Source organism: Branchiostoma floridae, chromosome 16, assembly GCF_000003815.2.
Source record: "Branchiostoma floridae strain S238N-H82 chromosome 16, Bfl_VNyyK, whole genome shotgun sequence".
Lineage (NCBI taxonomy): Eukaryota > Metazoa > Chordata > Leptocardii > Amphioxiformes > Branchiostomatidae > Branchiostoma > Branchiostoma floridae.
Window position 1 is genome coordinate 4,654,755 of NC_049994.1, and position 16,842 is coordinate 4,671,596.

Consider the following 16,842-nt stretch of genomic DNA (forward strand, 5'->3'; position numbering starts at 1 on the left):
GCAGCTAGGGGGTTCAAACCCACTCAGCTATAGCTATCTTGTTAGTGACATCCCCCATTCCTGAATGGACTCTCCCACCAATCCCAGCGCACAGTGCTTTCCAAAATGGCGGACACTGGATGAAAACAAGATCTGCTTTCTTCCAAATTTCCCATTTTTCCTCATTTCTCGACACCTCACCCTTCTCCAAAAATCACCAGTTATCCTTACGATGATACTCTAACTCAGGGCGACGACGTTTCTACCGCTGCACTCGTACTTTTTCTTTAAACACGTGGTTTTTGGTGAAATTACCCCGGCAGCTGAGATTTTTTACATGACAGCTGTGTTCGGGAACTTCTTGGTTTTAGGAATATTTTCCTGACTCGTTTCGTATGGAAGTATCCGGACATCCAGGCTCGTCTCTTGTCCCCTGAGCTGACGGGCGGTTTGTGGAGAGATGTCCGAGTACAGCTTTGACGGGAGTGAGGATCAGGAAAGCGAGGATTGCCAACTCGTGGTAAGGAACACAAAAATCGTCTGACACACATGTCAATCACGGACGGAGCTGAAAATCTAATTAGGGACCATTAATTTGCCAACTTTTCTTACGGATATTGTTCAAAAGTGTTGGTTAAAATTTCTTTCGGCCATGCCATTGTTTTATTTGCTATGTCGTCAAAATACACATGAATGTTGTAATGCAATTCAATTCAAATTGAAATTCTGTGCATTATTTGTCGCAGTGTTATGCTGATGGCCAAGTGATTTGAAATTCACACTTCTACTTTCATTGTCATCATTTCATGCATAACACAAAAGATACTGACAGGTTTCGCAAATGTGACATAAGTGCACAGGGAAACTTTAACAATGGGGTCATTGATGCATTTGCTCCCGGCGGTGGATTTGTTATCCTACCTGCTAAAATCGGACAAATTTCTTGGTGGAAAAGCATCTGGCCTCTCTTCCAACAAAGAAATTATGCATTCTATATGTTATCCCGGACAGAAAAGGTGTCGCGGGGCTTATAGTCCTATTGACGAGCCCCGCGCGGGCGGATAAAGTGTTCCCGCCACGGCACGGCGTGGGCCAGCTGGACTCAATACGCGACAATCCAATCTCGTTGGGAGGTCTCGCGAGACTGTTATCTGGCCGCGCGCGCGCGTGATTTGACAGTCGGACGGTAACAGCCTTCAGCAGCCCAGCGGCTAACAATGGCTTCTCCCAGCATCGACTCGATCGAGTCAACTTCAGAGATTCGTTGTGCTTTTATTTGGCAACATCCGCCGGTAAATCGGCATGCCATGAGCAGATAATATTGTTGTGAACCTATGGACTCGATATCGTGCTGTAAATTTGCAAATTTCTGGTCATTTTTCACAATTTTTGACGGGCGGTTTATGCTTGCTTGTCGTGAGAAAAACGTGCATATAGGCGCGTCGCCTTACTTGTAGTTACTCGGATAAGTTTGGCTCAAGCCGTAAAAATATCCCACAAAAGCTTACAAGAACCATCATTGGATCCTTGTAGATCCAAACTCGTAAGACTTTCGGCGATTTTGACGGTAAATTAGTCGATGGCAACATATCGGCCTTTGGGAGTTTACGCGTACGTGAGTTGGGGAGGGGGGCGTGTTTCCGTGTTCGTTTTGATCAAGGCGGGGTCACTTTTCCGACTATGTCTATGATTTCAGTTTTCGCCGGATGAAACTCCACAAAAACGTGAACATATCGATTTAGGGTCCTTCTGGGTAGAAATCTAGCATGGTTTCGGCGGCTTTGTGGGCAACTTTTTATTGGTTAACTTCATACGTGATGAGTGGGTGTGTCTGCAAATGTATAACGTTTGGCATTTGCTGTTCTTTTTCAGATCAACGCGTCGCGATCGAAATTCACATCATCAGGGAAATACTGCAAATCATATGGATGCAATAGCCGTATTTCATGTTTTATAAAAGATGTCTTAACATATGTTCTTACTCGATCTCGTAGAGCTTTGCAACTCATGCTTTTGAGAAATGATAATTACATGTATATATCATTAGTGTTTTTTTTCCAAATGATAGACAAGTTCTCACAGCATTTACAGTATTGACGAAAATAAGCATCCGATAAGTAATACTTTTGGGAAATGGTAATGTTTCATACACATAATCATTCAAATGTACATTGTATTAAAATGTGAACTTTCAACATCTCTGACTGTTTTTGTGTGGCATAATTTTTGCAACAAATGAGACATCGTCCTACTCAGACCTAAGACAGGTAAGCCGTAAGGTGTCCACTTCCCTGTGCTATACATAGTAGTCCACTGTATTCTGCCGATGCAGTGGTCTGGACACTCTGCATCAACAATCAGTCTTTCTTCATACACACCATAGAGTTTCTTACCTCCTTTGGCTCTTTGAGTGAACAGCTCCGGTAGTATGGTTGTTTTGTGAAAGTGGTCAAGCTTTGGGATATTCTTCTTCTGCCATTCTGAGTCTACTTTAATTCGTTCGCAGAATAAATTATCCCTGCCAAAGTAGACAACGAAGTCCGCCCAATTTAAGTTACAGCAATAGACATTCCCTTGCACTTGGTGGTGGTACCTGTGTGACGTCTTGAGTGCTGCACTGCTGTCTACCTTTGTTCTTTGGACTGCCTATTTTAGCGTGAGTCCTTTCTTTGAATGGGGGACACAATGAATACACGAATGCGTTACTGGAAATACATGCAGTAGATGTACACATTTCCCGTTAAAAAGTGTAAAAAACGCACATTTCTAATTTCATGTTCATGGTGAAATTATCCCTTCCGAGCTGTCTTTTTACCAGACAATCCCAGTGCTTAAGTAACGTGTTATCATCAAGTACATTTGGGGGGATCTTGAAAAATATGATGCATGTTGGCACTTTCTCTTCATTGACACACTTGGACTGACGGCTATTGCATCCATATGATTTGCAGTATTTCCCTGATGATGTGAATTTCGATCGCGACGCGTTGATCTGAAAAAGAACAGCAAAAGCCAAACGTTATACATTTGCAGACACACCCACTCATTACATATTACGTTAACCAAAAAGTCGGCCACAAAGCCGCCGAAACCATGCTAGATTTCTACCCAGAAGGACCCTACATCGATATGTTCACGTTTTTGTGGAGTTTCAGCTGGCGAAAACTGAAATCATAGTCGGAAAAGTGACTCCGCCTTGATCAAAACGAACGCATATACGCGGAAACACGCCCCCCTCCCCAACTCACGTACGCGTAAACTCCCAAAGTCGATATGTTGCCATCGACTAATTTACGGTCAAAATCGCCGAAAGTCTTACGAGTTTGGATCTACAAGGATCCAATGATGGTACTTGTACGCTTTTGTGGGATATTTTTACGGCTTGAGCCAAACTTATCCGAGTAACTACAAGTAAGGCGACGCGCCTATATGCACGTTTTTCTCACGACAAGCAAGCATAAACCGCCCGTCAAAAATTGTGAAAAATGACCAGAAATTTGCAAATTTACAGCACGATATCGAGTCCATAGGTTCACAACAATATTATCTGCTCATGGCATGCCGATTTACCGGCGGATGTTGCCAAATAAAAGCACAACGAATCTCTGAAGTTGACTCGATCGAGTCGATGCTGGGAGAAGCCATTGTTAGCCGCTGGGCTGCTGAAGGCTGTTACCGTCCGACTGTCAAATCACGCGCGCGCGCGGCCAGATCACAGTCTCGCGAGACCTCCCAACGAGATTGGATTGTCGCGTATTTACCGGGCCGCGCGCGGCTTGTCATGGTTGTCATTAGGGCTCGCGGCTTCCGTAATCTGGCTCTAAATGGTTGGAAATTAACTACTCTACCCCAAAAAGTCAATACTTTGGCAAATATATGCGAATTACATCTCAAAGTATACATTTTCCCAACTAAGTGTGGCCTACATCAAGGGAGAATGCCGACGGTATGTCCTCACTCTTCAACTTGCCTAAAATAAACACCAGCGCTTTCGGTCATGCCGTTTTCACCATGTTGTTGACAACAAATTCATCCACAATTTGGTTTTTATCTCCAGTGCGAACGTGTTGGTGAACTTTATCTACAATTTGTCAAAGTTATAGGATTTCTGAACATGCTCATGTCCCAAAAAATCCCGTAAAAACTCAAAAATTGACTTTCCTAGCGGCAAATTTCTTCCTTCCAAAAATGGCGCCTTCCTTGATCAATTTTCAGTGGAAAACAACCAAATGCGCATGTCTGAGAAGGAAAGGGCTTTTAATTGGAGCCCCAGTTTGGCGGGAGGTTTGAATGGGCCAATTGAGACGCCATTTTCCCCTAATGTCGTAAAATCGCCAAACGCCTCATTTGCGGCTATATTTCTTTAACATAGGCTGTGTCCCTGTGAAGTGTGACTTACAGAACGTTATGAGTGTATGTATATCATGACATTCAACCAAATCTCTTATGATTCAAGGTATACTAGTACTACATGTATATAACGTTATAATAATGTAAAATTTAATTTGAAATCTGTCAGACTATCATGTATGAGATAAACATCCTTGGTATGACATTTGAGATCATTGCTCCCTTCCGTGAAGTTCCGTCTGAAAATGAATATATAATATATCAACATACAAATGACTACCTAAAAGCATAAACTCTACTCGTTCCAGTACGTAGTGGTGTGCATGTCAGGTGAGCGGCAAAGCTCTGATACAAACTTACATGTATGGCCTCTTAGTTTAGAGGCATCTAGTTACTAACGACAATACTAGTAGCTTAAAAAAGGTAAAGATTCACATCTCTTGATGGCTGGGTTTAATTCCAGCAAGCAGCAACTGTTGGGCTGGCTGCTTAAAGGGACATAATGTAGAAATATGGTGCCAAAATTTCAAATATTCTGAACTTGAAAATCTCCATTCAGATTAACAAATGCAACTCATTTCTAACTTATCTGCGTCATTTTATCACATTTCTAGTGCTAATTAACAATGTCAAAGTAAGCCGCGACCAAATTCACTTACTTCCGGGTAGCCTACCGGAAGTAAGCCGACCGTAGATTTCCGAATCGACCGTTGCGGTCGCAGATCTTCGGAGCGTAGCGGGACTTTCAACAAACTTCAGTAATGATTCGAGCGAACCACCGAACGCGTTCTAAAGCGCACTTTGGCTCGCCGGCGAGTTGAATAAAATGGCGGACAACTCAGGCGGCGGAGGGAAGTGCGCATATTTCAAGACATCCTCACGGCTCAACAAAGTCGTATCCATACGTTGTAAATATTGCTGTGCAGTGTAATAAGGTAGACTCAACTCATTATGTAGAGAAATAACCGAAAACAGTGACTTTAATTTTACATTATGTCCCTTTAAAGGACTGCAGTTTAGTCATGCTACCAACTACTTACAGAACTGTATGCACGCTAGTTTTCATTTTACTGAGTATCATGACTTTTGCTGGTGTTGTACAGAACTATGCACCAGACGTCCTGAGTGAGCTGGTAGATGATGTCATCCTCGGGCTGTGCTTTGACGTTCACCGCTCCTGTAAGATGGGAACTTTCTTCGTGGATGACGTGGATCCTGCGTAAGGCCCTGGCTTATTTCTATTAGGCCCAAAATGGATGCCTATAGCCTGGTTACCAAACCCCAGCCCGATCTCAAGTATCTATCGTGCATGGGTCTGGCAGGATGACATTGGAACTCTTCTCAAAACTCTTCTTTTGCCCGTTATACTTATAGTTTGCAAAAAAACTCCACCAATAGAACAATAGCAGGATCAGCAGGAGGTAGTTACACCCTACCATGATTGGTTAAAGACCCCCAACTGTATTTTTTGAATCCATAACAGTGACCACTAAGTACCTGATTCGCTACTGTGATAGCCTACTGACCAACTGTGGTGTGTTGTAGCTGGCTACCTGTGGTGTGAGTGGTCATCAATCCTAGGTTCTCCTCCCTCTGATCAAGGGCCTTCCGAGAACCTTTCTACAGTCATCCTGCCAGACCCCAACACGAAAGATATTTGAGGTTGGGGTATGGTATCCAGGCTAGGATGCCTACTGCATTTGATATTTACTCAGGCTGCACAGTTGCTGCTACGTACATGTATTCATGTACTATGATCAAGTGTTTAATGTTGTGTGCGCCTAAATTTCTAGGTTAGGCCTTATGGGCACTGGCACAACTAATCCTCAAAATGAATGAAGAGCCTGTTTTAGTAATGATATCAAATATGTTTCTGGCAAATGTTTGCACGTACATGTGGACATTTGTACACCAAATCTGTGTGTGTTTTTGCCACACCATTGACCGATAAACCATAAAGGCTAGGCACATGTGTTAGGTGGGCAGCACTCCACCATTAGGGGAATTTATGTAAAATCCCTTTCCCAAGGGCACAATGCCAGGGGCATGGTGCGTATCGAACCTGGGACCTCTAGGTACTGAGCCCAACACTCTACCAGTTTTGTCACACATGATGCCACCTTAGTGATGAAGCATACATTGAAAGACTTAGAATAGATTAAGTTTGTATTGCAAAAGCTAGCATAGAGTTTGAAAGTTACATTGTTTGACTTAAATGATATTTTCATGTAGCTATTCTTTAATTCTGTTTATACAATAATGCTAACTACATATGAAAGTTTGATATAAGTCCATCATACAACTAAAGGTAGAGTTCCTCACGACATTGTAGCTTTTGGCTTTGAAGACTGATCTTATGCAAAATCAAATTCAATCATTTCAATACTGTCTGATAACAAATTTCTTCTCTTTTTTTTCAGAGAGCTCAAAGAATTTGGTAAGTACATAAAAATTCTATTTACTATAATTGGCACAAACCAGATAATCGTGTCCCAGGTATCAAGTCAAGTCAATCAACAATACTTAGTTAATGTCATTCCATATCAGTAGTACTAGTACTAGCCTTTTGTTGTGCAAATAAAGAAGAAAACAACTCCCGGACAATTTAGACAGTTAGAATTTCAGGACATTTGGGACACTTCTGTGACAAGAGAAAAAAATTATTAATTTCAAGGCCAGAATATATAAAATGATGTGACATTTGAAACCCTTCTATATTTTTACCACCCACAGAAATAGTGGACCAGGTTGGACTGGACATCTTTGGACAGCCGGTCTCGTCCAAGAAACAGTACGAGTGTGAGTGTCCGAACTGTGGCCGGACCATCTCGGCCAATCGGTTTGCTCCCCACCTGGAGAAGTGTATGGGGATGGGCAGAAACTCCAGCAGGATAGCCAGTAAAAGGTGGGCAGAAATTTTTCTGCATCTGTGATGTAAAGTTTAATTATGTTTATCTTCACGGAAGGGAAACATTTTTTGTGTGTGTGTGCTCTGTTTCTTCATCTTTTGCCTCCTCTTCTTCCATTCCAAGAAATAATGGCACATGGAGTCAGACTAAACCCTGGAATTGGGAGGGTAAATATGACATATAAAGCTTACATGTAAATGAAATCTAAGTGGTCAGGAAGGTTGAACTAATGATTGAGCACCCAGAGCAATTGGTACACCAAACTCTTCTCTTTCATCCCTTTGACTTGGGACTTTATCAGTATACTTTCCTATATTTTTCTTGCAATCCTTAATACCAGGTATTAATTTTTTAATGCTCATTTTGCAGCTTCTTTACTATTTACAGTATGGCCTTTGCTATAATAGATACAGTCGCGATCTATTTTTTTGGGGGGAGGGGGCAGACGGTGATGGAGTCAGTATGGCCTTAGATGTGTTACTGTTAGGTTGTGCTCTGTTATGTACAGGGCTTTAGCCAGCTCGAATTTTTTTTCCGTCAGCCAATTACAATCGTCGCGAAAACCGCGAAAATTATTTAGAAGGACTGAACTGCGACCTTGAAAAACGGGTTTTAATGAGATTATCGTATGCGAAAGGGCGCCGACACACATTGTCAACAATCATAACAATAGCAAAACAAACAGTGTGTGGCTTTTACGGCCGTGGATTGCGTCCCCAAGCCGCCTGTAGCTTCCACCAAGGATTTTTGTCCATCAAGGTTGACGGATTGGTTTTAAAATTTTTCCGTCAGACGCAGCAAATTTCTGTCAATTGACAGAAAAACGGACGCTGGCTAAACCCCTGGTTCTGTACAAGATGTACTTAGCTTTTACTTCTATGTCAAGTTATACTTAAGTAATATGTCTTTGCTGTTAACAAATTGTAAATGCAGCATGCTCTATAATAAGAAATAATCCCTTGTTACCATATACAAAATTATGTCATTATGTTATGATTCCCCCTCCCCCAACCCAGGCTCCAAAACACAGGCAAGTGTGAATCGGAAGGTGACGATGATGATGACAATGACTGGACATACGGGGAAAAGAAGAAGAAAAAGAAAAGTGACAAAGTAGGAGGAGTATTGTTACACATGTATATCATCAAAGAAAGCTTGAAGGCTAGAAGAAAGTTGTTTTTGCTGCTTTGTTTGAAAGTATATTCATTTATTGATAAGTCTTATCAACAAGCAAATATCCTGGTCTGACAAGCCAACTAAACTGTCAATAGTAATTAAAAAGGCAGTGTGAATGTTCAATATACTCATGTGAATGTGTTTTTTAGAAAGCGAACTCCCCTCGCCAATCCAAGCCGTCCAAATCCAGTAAAAATGGAGACATTCCAAGTGTAGGCAGTGTGGGGTCAGAAAAGGTAAGGGTCATACTGGTCAATGTTGCAAGGAAAAAAATGATTCCGTTCCAATTTGTGCTTACACCTCCATATACTGCTCTGTGTGGTAGCAGAAGGTTTTTACTGTTCATGGTTACAACATTTCTGTAGTATTGCACATGGTAGAAATACATTGGAAATGCACATTCACAATTTTGGATGAATTGAAGGGGAAGAGGTCACTGCAAAAACCTTGAAAATAGAATCAACACAAACATTTCAAGAATTACAATATTGTACGACATTATTGTCTATATAGAAAATGTGTGAAATATTAAATGGGACAGTCCATCACTTAAGCAATAAAGCAACAGTGAGGTTTTTGTTCATATTTCAACATTTTGTATTTTTGCAGTTGTTCAACACAGTTTATGGGCTGTGCCTATTCCAATTATACTATTTATAAGGATTTGATCAAGAGATAGATGCATGCCTGATTACTACATGTATTACATATTCTAAGTGTTCCTATCTGTTTTTGATTCCAGTCGTCAGGAGGATATGTCAACTATGAGGCAATGAGTATTGGTAAGTAAACTGTCTTAGTTATTATCAACACAGTTTATGTATTCTCATATATTCTCATGTGAAGTCAATATACAGTCAAACCTGCCTGTGCGACCACCTCTTCTCAGTGACCACCTGGCCATTGCGACCACTTTTTCTCGGTCCCGATTTATTTTCCCATTGACGTAAGCATTAAACGACCTTTTCTCAACGACCACCTGGCCAACGTGACCGCGACCGGCCCAAATTGGGACCCATAACGACCGCATCATTTTCAAAATTGAGGTTTTCATCGATTTTTGATGATAACTAGCACGATTTTGTCAGTTTTCGTCGGATTTTGGGGTTAAATTTACAGTTTACAGTGTGTCTGTTGTATTTGAGATTAAAGACCTCGCTTCTTTGCGTGCGTGCAGTGTGCTTGCTTTATGCTATTAAGCACAATGGAAACCATTTATACTTTCCATCGGGCATGTTTTGAGTCGATACTCTTCTCAGCGACCACCTGTCCAAATCGACCGCTTTTTTCCGGTCCCCCGGGTGGTCGTTTTGGGCAGGTTTGACTGTACATGTAACATTCACAGTGCAGATGTCCAATGAAGTGCAGTGATCATTTCTCTCAGGAGAACCAAATTAAACCCAATGAACGGTGTGAAATTTTCATGTGCAGTTTGATTCAATATGGGGAACATGTCAAAGGTGAAGGCCCCCAAGACATAAATAAAGCCCATCTGAACATACATTTATATATAAGAAATGACAGAGCTACAGAGTCAAGAAGAAAGAAAAAGAACACACAAACAAAAACAATATGTATTCCCCAGTATAATTAAGCATGGTCTAGACAAGAATTGTTTACATGTTAGGGGTCTTCACCTTTGACATTGTGCATGTGCAGTTCACACCATGAACATGCTTATTATTAGCATTAAGGTTCATCTGTGTCAACTTGGTATGATCCATATTGAAGTTTTAACTGTCATACAACACAAGAATTTTCTCACCACAAATTTATGGTTGCACATCCATCGACCTTCATCATTGGTGGTGATTCAATTACTCTAACCACTTGACCAAGGACACCTGACTCGAGTAAAAGAATCGTAGATGCCTGACAAGTGGTATCGGCCCGTCTCTGTTAAGTGTCAGCTGATGTGCTCTTATGTAGATGGCCTTAGAGAAATTAATAATTGAATCAACACTCTTGACGAAGGTCAACGGATGTGCGACCGAAAATTTTAAGGTGAGAAAATTCTTGTGTTGAATGACAATTAAAAACTTCAATTTGTATGAACATGCTTATTGTTTCGGATGACAACATTTGCACTCGGCAAGGGTGTCTTTTTTTGCCGCTCCTTCACATTTCCTGTTTTTTTAACAGAGGAGAGGAGGACAGTGCTGAAACAGATCTGTGGCGTGATTTCGGAGCACACCAAGAGGATGTGTACGCGGTCACACCGATGTCCGCAGCACTCGGACGAACAGAGACGACAGGTCAGACTGTACCTGCTCGGCAGTGCTGCTAGGTGAGGAACAACAGCTCTTTCCTCCCCTACTACTTAAACCTAATGTTGGCTGCAAAGCAACAGCACCTCCTGCTGAATCTGGAGCAAACTGCAGGCTGGTACTCATGGCAGGTAGATCAGTTCACCAGGAATGTGCCACAGATGTCTACATTCAATCTCTGTGTCCACTCTTCCCTCCCCTACTCCCTCTTTTCTTCACTCTCTCTTCATAATGATGATGTTTTAAGTTTCTCATACCCTTATTTTGATGTTTTAAGTTTCTTATTTACCATTAAAAATTTTGGCAGATGTATGATAGCACACCAAAAGCAAAATCTCTGTACACAGAGAAAATGATTCTCCTGTTGCAGTGCAGATACAGTATTAGAATATTACAGTACCAGTAAGGCTACAGCAAATTTTATGGATGACATAAACATTGTAACAAGAATTGAAGTGATTAAACATGGTATCACAGCCTTATTCATTCCTGTTTTCAAGAAGTGCACTAGTGTAGTAAAAGTGACACTAGTGTGGTAGACTGGTATCACCTACCAAGTTGGTAACTATGCTCATGACTTCTATAGTGGTGCCACCAGGCTTTTAGCTAGGATTTTTTCATAGGGTGTCCAAATGTCTTGCCATTAGGCGAGCGCTGCAGACGCGAGTATTGTAGGGGGTCTGGGGACATCCTCACTCAGAAAATTCTGAAATTTATAACTCTCTGAAACATCATTTCCCACATTTTGAGGTGCAAATTTGTGGGAATGAAGCAAATTTACTGTCAGACAGGCCACATGTGACCTGCAGCATCCCTGGTCAATCAGAATTTCATGCTTGTCAGAGGATCTGCTCCCCAGTGTAAGGGTGTACAATTTGTGTTATTTTTTTAACAGGGTGTACATTTTACCCGTACACCTGCCTGGCTAAAAGCCTGGGTGCCACTTTTACAACTATCCAGCTAGTTTCTCTTCTACAACTACAGTCTTGGCTAGCTTGCTAGTGTCACTTCAACAAGGCTAATAGAATCATTAGGCTACAACACATTTTCCCACTTCAGTACTGTCTCGTCATGTTGACCATCTTCGAAGAAGGAAAAAAATTACTATTTAAATTTTTCTGAAATAAGGCGAAAATTAGTGTCTGATGTCTGACACAAAATATACTTTCTGTGGCCTAAATAAACTTACACAATGCCCCTTTCAGCTCCTTGTTAGATGATGATGTCCATGTAGACATTGATGGTTACGAGGACTCCCCAGTGGTGTCGGCCACCGGACACCACCACCCCACTAACCTGCCCAAGAGAGACCACCTGGGGAGGTTCATGTCAGCACAGCAGGTGGCTGCCATGGCGGCCGGGTTACCTTGGGATACAGCCTCCAACAGCTCCCCTGGCAGTTCAGGTGAGTACTGCAGCACTGTCAGACACAATGTTGGAATTTTTTTTTTTTACTGAAATTCTATTAGTGGTTCCAGTAAACTGCAAAGGACGTTTCTAAGCTTGGAACAATAGAACAGCTAATAATACGGTTAACGGTAGTAATATATGTTTTGTTTTGCATAACATGTAAACTACCTTTTGGCATATAACACACCACTCAGTAAGTACAAGGTCGCTGGGTAAGACCAAAATGTAATAAGGTTTGATCCACTCACACAGGATGGATCCCAACTATTTTCGATAAAAGTGTGCTGGGTTCTTTAATGTGCAAGAGCTCAAATTTAAAGTGGGGGCCTTCCTCAAACACAGGACTTTCAGCTTTATGTTCCATCTGCTAAGACATCCCTAACCTAAGCTGTAGGTACTTGTATTCACCTGAGTACAGTAAAGAAATAGGTGTTAAGTGCCTTTCCGCAAGGACACTACATCCTAGCTTGCTATGGATTTCAACCCTAAGGCCACACCAATTTAATTTCTTGGTTCACGGATTTTTCATAAAAAATATGGAGCGAGAGGGCGAAATGAAAATAAAAATGAAAATTGTTAAATTGTTGGGGTAAAGGTAACGGCCAATCCAAAACATAAAGAAAAAAGTTTTCAGCTTGAAAAAAGTACAAAAACACTATATAAAGGCCAATTTGCTTCACCAGAAAGTTGGTGAATGGTTTCATTAATGGTGAAAATTTGCTGAGTAGCACTTTTTATTTTTATTTTTTTTTTCCAAAAAATAGGAGCGAGCGAATCCGTGAACCAAGAAATTAAATTGGTGTGGCCTAACTTCCAGACATCTTGCCACCGTTAGTCCGTTACACATGACCAACATTTTCTCTCCCCCAGTTTCCTCCATGAGGGTTGTCCAGCAGTGGGAGACAATGGGGATGACAACAACAGGGCCTGCCAGTAACAGTAAGTCTTACAACATTTCTACTACCGTTTATTTTAGAAAAGGTGGACTTGTACTAGTACAACAACTGTAAATGCCTTCAGTTTGTGAGGATTTGAAATCGCGGTAGGGAAAAAATGGTCCAGGAGTGTTCATGGTGTTTGTTTTTTTCTTTGCAGTTGTAACAAGGGGTTAGGTGGCTATCATTTTTTGCAGTGGTTTTAAGTTTGCGATGAAGAGTTTACTGCAAAAATCAAGACAATAAACCACTGCATAGATGTCAACATTTACAGCATGTAAATACTGTAAATGCATTTAAGTTCGTGGGGATTTAATTTCGCGGTAGCAGGAAAAGGGACTTTTCGCGGTGGATTTAAGTTCGCTGTAACACCAAAGACTGCAGTCTAATACCATAATAGAAAAATGTTCGCGGTGGTTTTAAGTTCGCAGTGAAGTGGTCACCGCGAAAACCGCGAACATTAATCCACCACGAACATTTCTGCATTTACAGTCGCTTTCTTGTCCTATTCTAAGGATGTACCAGGATATGGCAACAATCTTTTTATTTGTGACAGACAGACAGAAATTTTTGATTAGGAGGCAATTTTGTTAACATTTAAACAAAGATAATAACATTCCATTTTCCTTCATAAAACACAAAGAGAACTCTTAGATATGAAGTGTTTTTGTAGACAACAAAACTAATGCATTCTGTTGCATTTCCAGGTAGCGCTAGTGCTAGTGCACCCCCTCCTACTAAGAAGAAAAAGAGTAAGAAGAAAGAAGGACACACCCACAAGAAGTCCAAGTCCAAGAATCCCGTCTTGCAACAGTATGACCTTCATTGACCTTTCCCATCATGCTCTAGTCCCATGATCCTCTAATCCCTTGACCCATTGGGTACTGTGTAACAATATTTGTTACATATACTGTCTTATACATGAAGAAAGCAGTGCATTATGTAGAGGAATGGGCATTCGAAGATAGGAAAGAACTTTCTTGATACTATTCAGTGTAAAGTAGCAACATTTGTAAGGTACTTGTAGAAAGATACAAGTTTCTATAGAAAGCTTAATAATAACTCAGTGCTGGAGTTTTTGTGCTATAAGAAAAATACAAGCTTGCAGAAGTTTTGTAAACCTTGTGTAATACTTGTAATCTGTAGACAGCGAAGACAAAGCCAGTAAAAATGATATTAGATGTTATGTTGTAAGATATCCTTCAGAAAAATATTATTTTCTATTATGATAGAAATTAGGGCATGCTGGAAAGATCCTTACAAAACCAGCAAAGATGTATTTACTTTTTCCCTGTAGATTATTATTTGATGGAGACTTTGCAAGCAATGCTTTTGCAAAGAATAGAACTCCGATGAAGGTTAGACATCCAGGTAATAAGATGCACAACCCAAAGGTTACTCCAGTAACTTGGTAGATGATGTAAATATGGACGTTTCTGATAGGCATCTCTGACAAAAGATTATAGATGTTGTCAGAAATGTCTGATCGTTTATAAAGTCTATCCAGCTACTTGTAACTTTTGTATTGTGTGCAAAGAAAAAATTCATTTTGTGAGCATAGTATTTAGATTTACTATAGTATTTGCACATTCTATGCCACCAAATGTATGGTGTAACACATACGAGGAACATGTGTAATAATTTATCTTAGATGTACCCAAGACACGGTTGATGTTACCTTCATCTAGTAGTTGTTAACCCTCTAGTAGGAAAATGTTGCATTTTCGTCAACATAACTTGAAGAGTTTTCGATAAGTTTTCCTCTGACAGCAACTTGATTTGATATCAAGTATTTCTGGTGTTAGTCCCGCTAGTACGTGTAATCCCTCTTAAGGTAGCTGCAAAATAGAAGAATAGGCCATGATAGAAAAAGATGACAAAGAAGAAGTATTTAAGGTTGTAGCTGCATTAAGACTAACACAGACTGTCAGTAGATTATACATGAAAAGATCTGGAGTTTTTACCCCATCAGAAAAACCCTTACATATTTACTACCTACTTTTGCTGTACCTGCAACAAGAGGAAATATTTATACCATAGTGACAAATAATATTTATTTGTGTCATCCAAGTGATTCAGTCAACTATTTATGGTCAAGATGTGATGAAGAATTTTAGCCAATTATTAATGAATCATATACCTCTGTGCATGGAGAGATACATACAGACAAATGATTACAAGGATTGTATGGAAGAAGAAAAAGTAGTGTGCTAATGCAGAGACTAGTTGGTCTTTTATGCTAAGGACATAGAGAAATGAGAGCAACAGCATGTAAGGCCCATTTACACTTGTGCGTGTAGTCAAGTCGGTACGAGTTGCGTATTGACTTTTGTTTCGGTTTAGGTATATTTTGCAGAAGTTAACTTTTACGTGCCATTGTCATTGGTTATCTAATGGGAAAAAATTACTTCTTTGGACGCAAAACTTACCTAAGCCAGAAAATATATCTATAAGTTGATACGGAATTCATGCGGACTTGAACATGCGTACGTGTGTGATTTTCAAGGTATTCTAGCCTATAGGCAAATTGTATGTTGAATGCAATTTATTGGTAAAAGTTGAAGTTGTTTAATTTTCCTTTGTTATAAGACAATATACTTCCCTACAATGGTTGCTAAATCATGAATGGAGAACTGAAAGATGAAGATGAACTTTTTTTGTATTTGGAAGTACAAAAAGATGGGAGTGTATGATTAGTACAGTACAAAATCAGTCAGTTCTCCAACTTTTATGGTAAAAACTGCATTACACATTTGACTGTGAGCCCCCAACAGAAAGTCCATATCATATTAAGATTCATGTGTATTGGTATGCAAACCTGGGATATGATCATTAGACCATTTAATTTCAGTGCTATTATTCTTGAAAAAATATGTGTGTTGAAAAAAGACACTCCTGTTTCCTTAGTTTTGGTGCCAACTGAAGGGAAATCTCTTTATTTTGCAAGAAAACAATGCTTCTGTGTAATTTTCTAGTGTCTTTTCTGCCAATGGTTGTACATGCATGTAGATGGAGATGTGGCATGTACAATGTATGATAATGACTGCTTTTTGGCAACGCCCTAGGGGCAAGCCAAAAGGTAATTTCTTTATGTTCATGATCACAGAAGAAAATTTGTATCCCTCCTTTTGTATGCCTTTAGATGCCTTAAGGCAGTTCTAGTGATCTTATGTAATATTCTTTTGTACTATTTTGGTTATATATATATATATATATATAGCTGGCTACTGTAAACTTAGTTGTATACTTGATTGGCCAAGTACATGTATGCCTGTGAGAAAAAAACTATATGTGAAAAAAGGGTTTGAATACCCAACAAAGAGATACTTTGTACACGAGTATGTACAATAAAATGCAGAAAGTCCATAGAAAATTGATCAGTGTTCTTTCTTGTGCTAGTTTTTTTTAGAGAAGTTCTAGATGTTAAACATCATACAATTCTTCAGAAGTTTGCATAACAAAAACAAAATAGATATTTTACAAACGGGACATTCATTTTGCAAAAAATAGACCCTGCAGAGATGATAAGACTGTAGTTTTCATTTTTCACGCTTTTATGTATTTCTGAACATATTTATTGAATGTACATTTATAGTCTGTAGACACACTTAGCATGCAACAATCAAATTTCAATAATAATTTTGGGCAAGGTAGATCAATCGTTTCTGCCCACAAAAACATTGCAACAAATTATCTTAACTTGAGCATCCTGTACAATATTTATGCAACAATCATACTGTTAGGTATTTCCTTTGATCTGCAACAATCATCATATAGTTCTGGCTTCCATTTTATACATGTACATGTATATATGTC

The 16,842-nt window shown here is 39.9% G+C and overlaps 1 protein-coding gene across 1 annotated transcript; it reads left to right on the plus strand.

The window, feature by feature from the left end:
• Positions 1–56: 56 nt before the first annotated feature.
• LOC118403739 (ataxin-7-like protein 3) lies at positions 57–14,176 on the plus strand. Its single transcript, XM_035802538.1, has 11 exons — positions 57–499; positions 5,433–5,548; positions 6,750–6,766; positions 7,063–7,234; positions 8,255–8,351; positions 8,564–8,650; positions 9,157–9,196; positions 10,557–10,701; positions 11,887–12,086; positions 12,962–13,030; positions 13,734–14,176. The coding sequence occupies exons 1-11, from the start codon at positions 440–442 to the stop codon at positions 13,853–13,855; spliced, it is 1,125 nt and encodes a 374-aa protein (XP_035658431.1). The 5' UTR covers positions 57–439; the 3' UTR covers positions 13,856–14,176.
• The last annotated feature ends 2,666 nt before the right edge of the window (positions 14,177–16,842 follow it).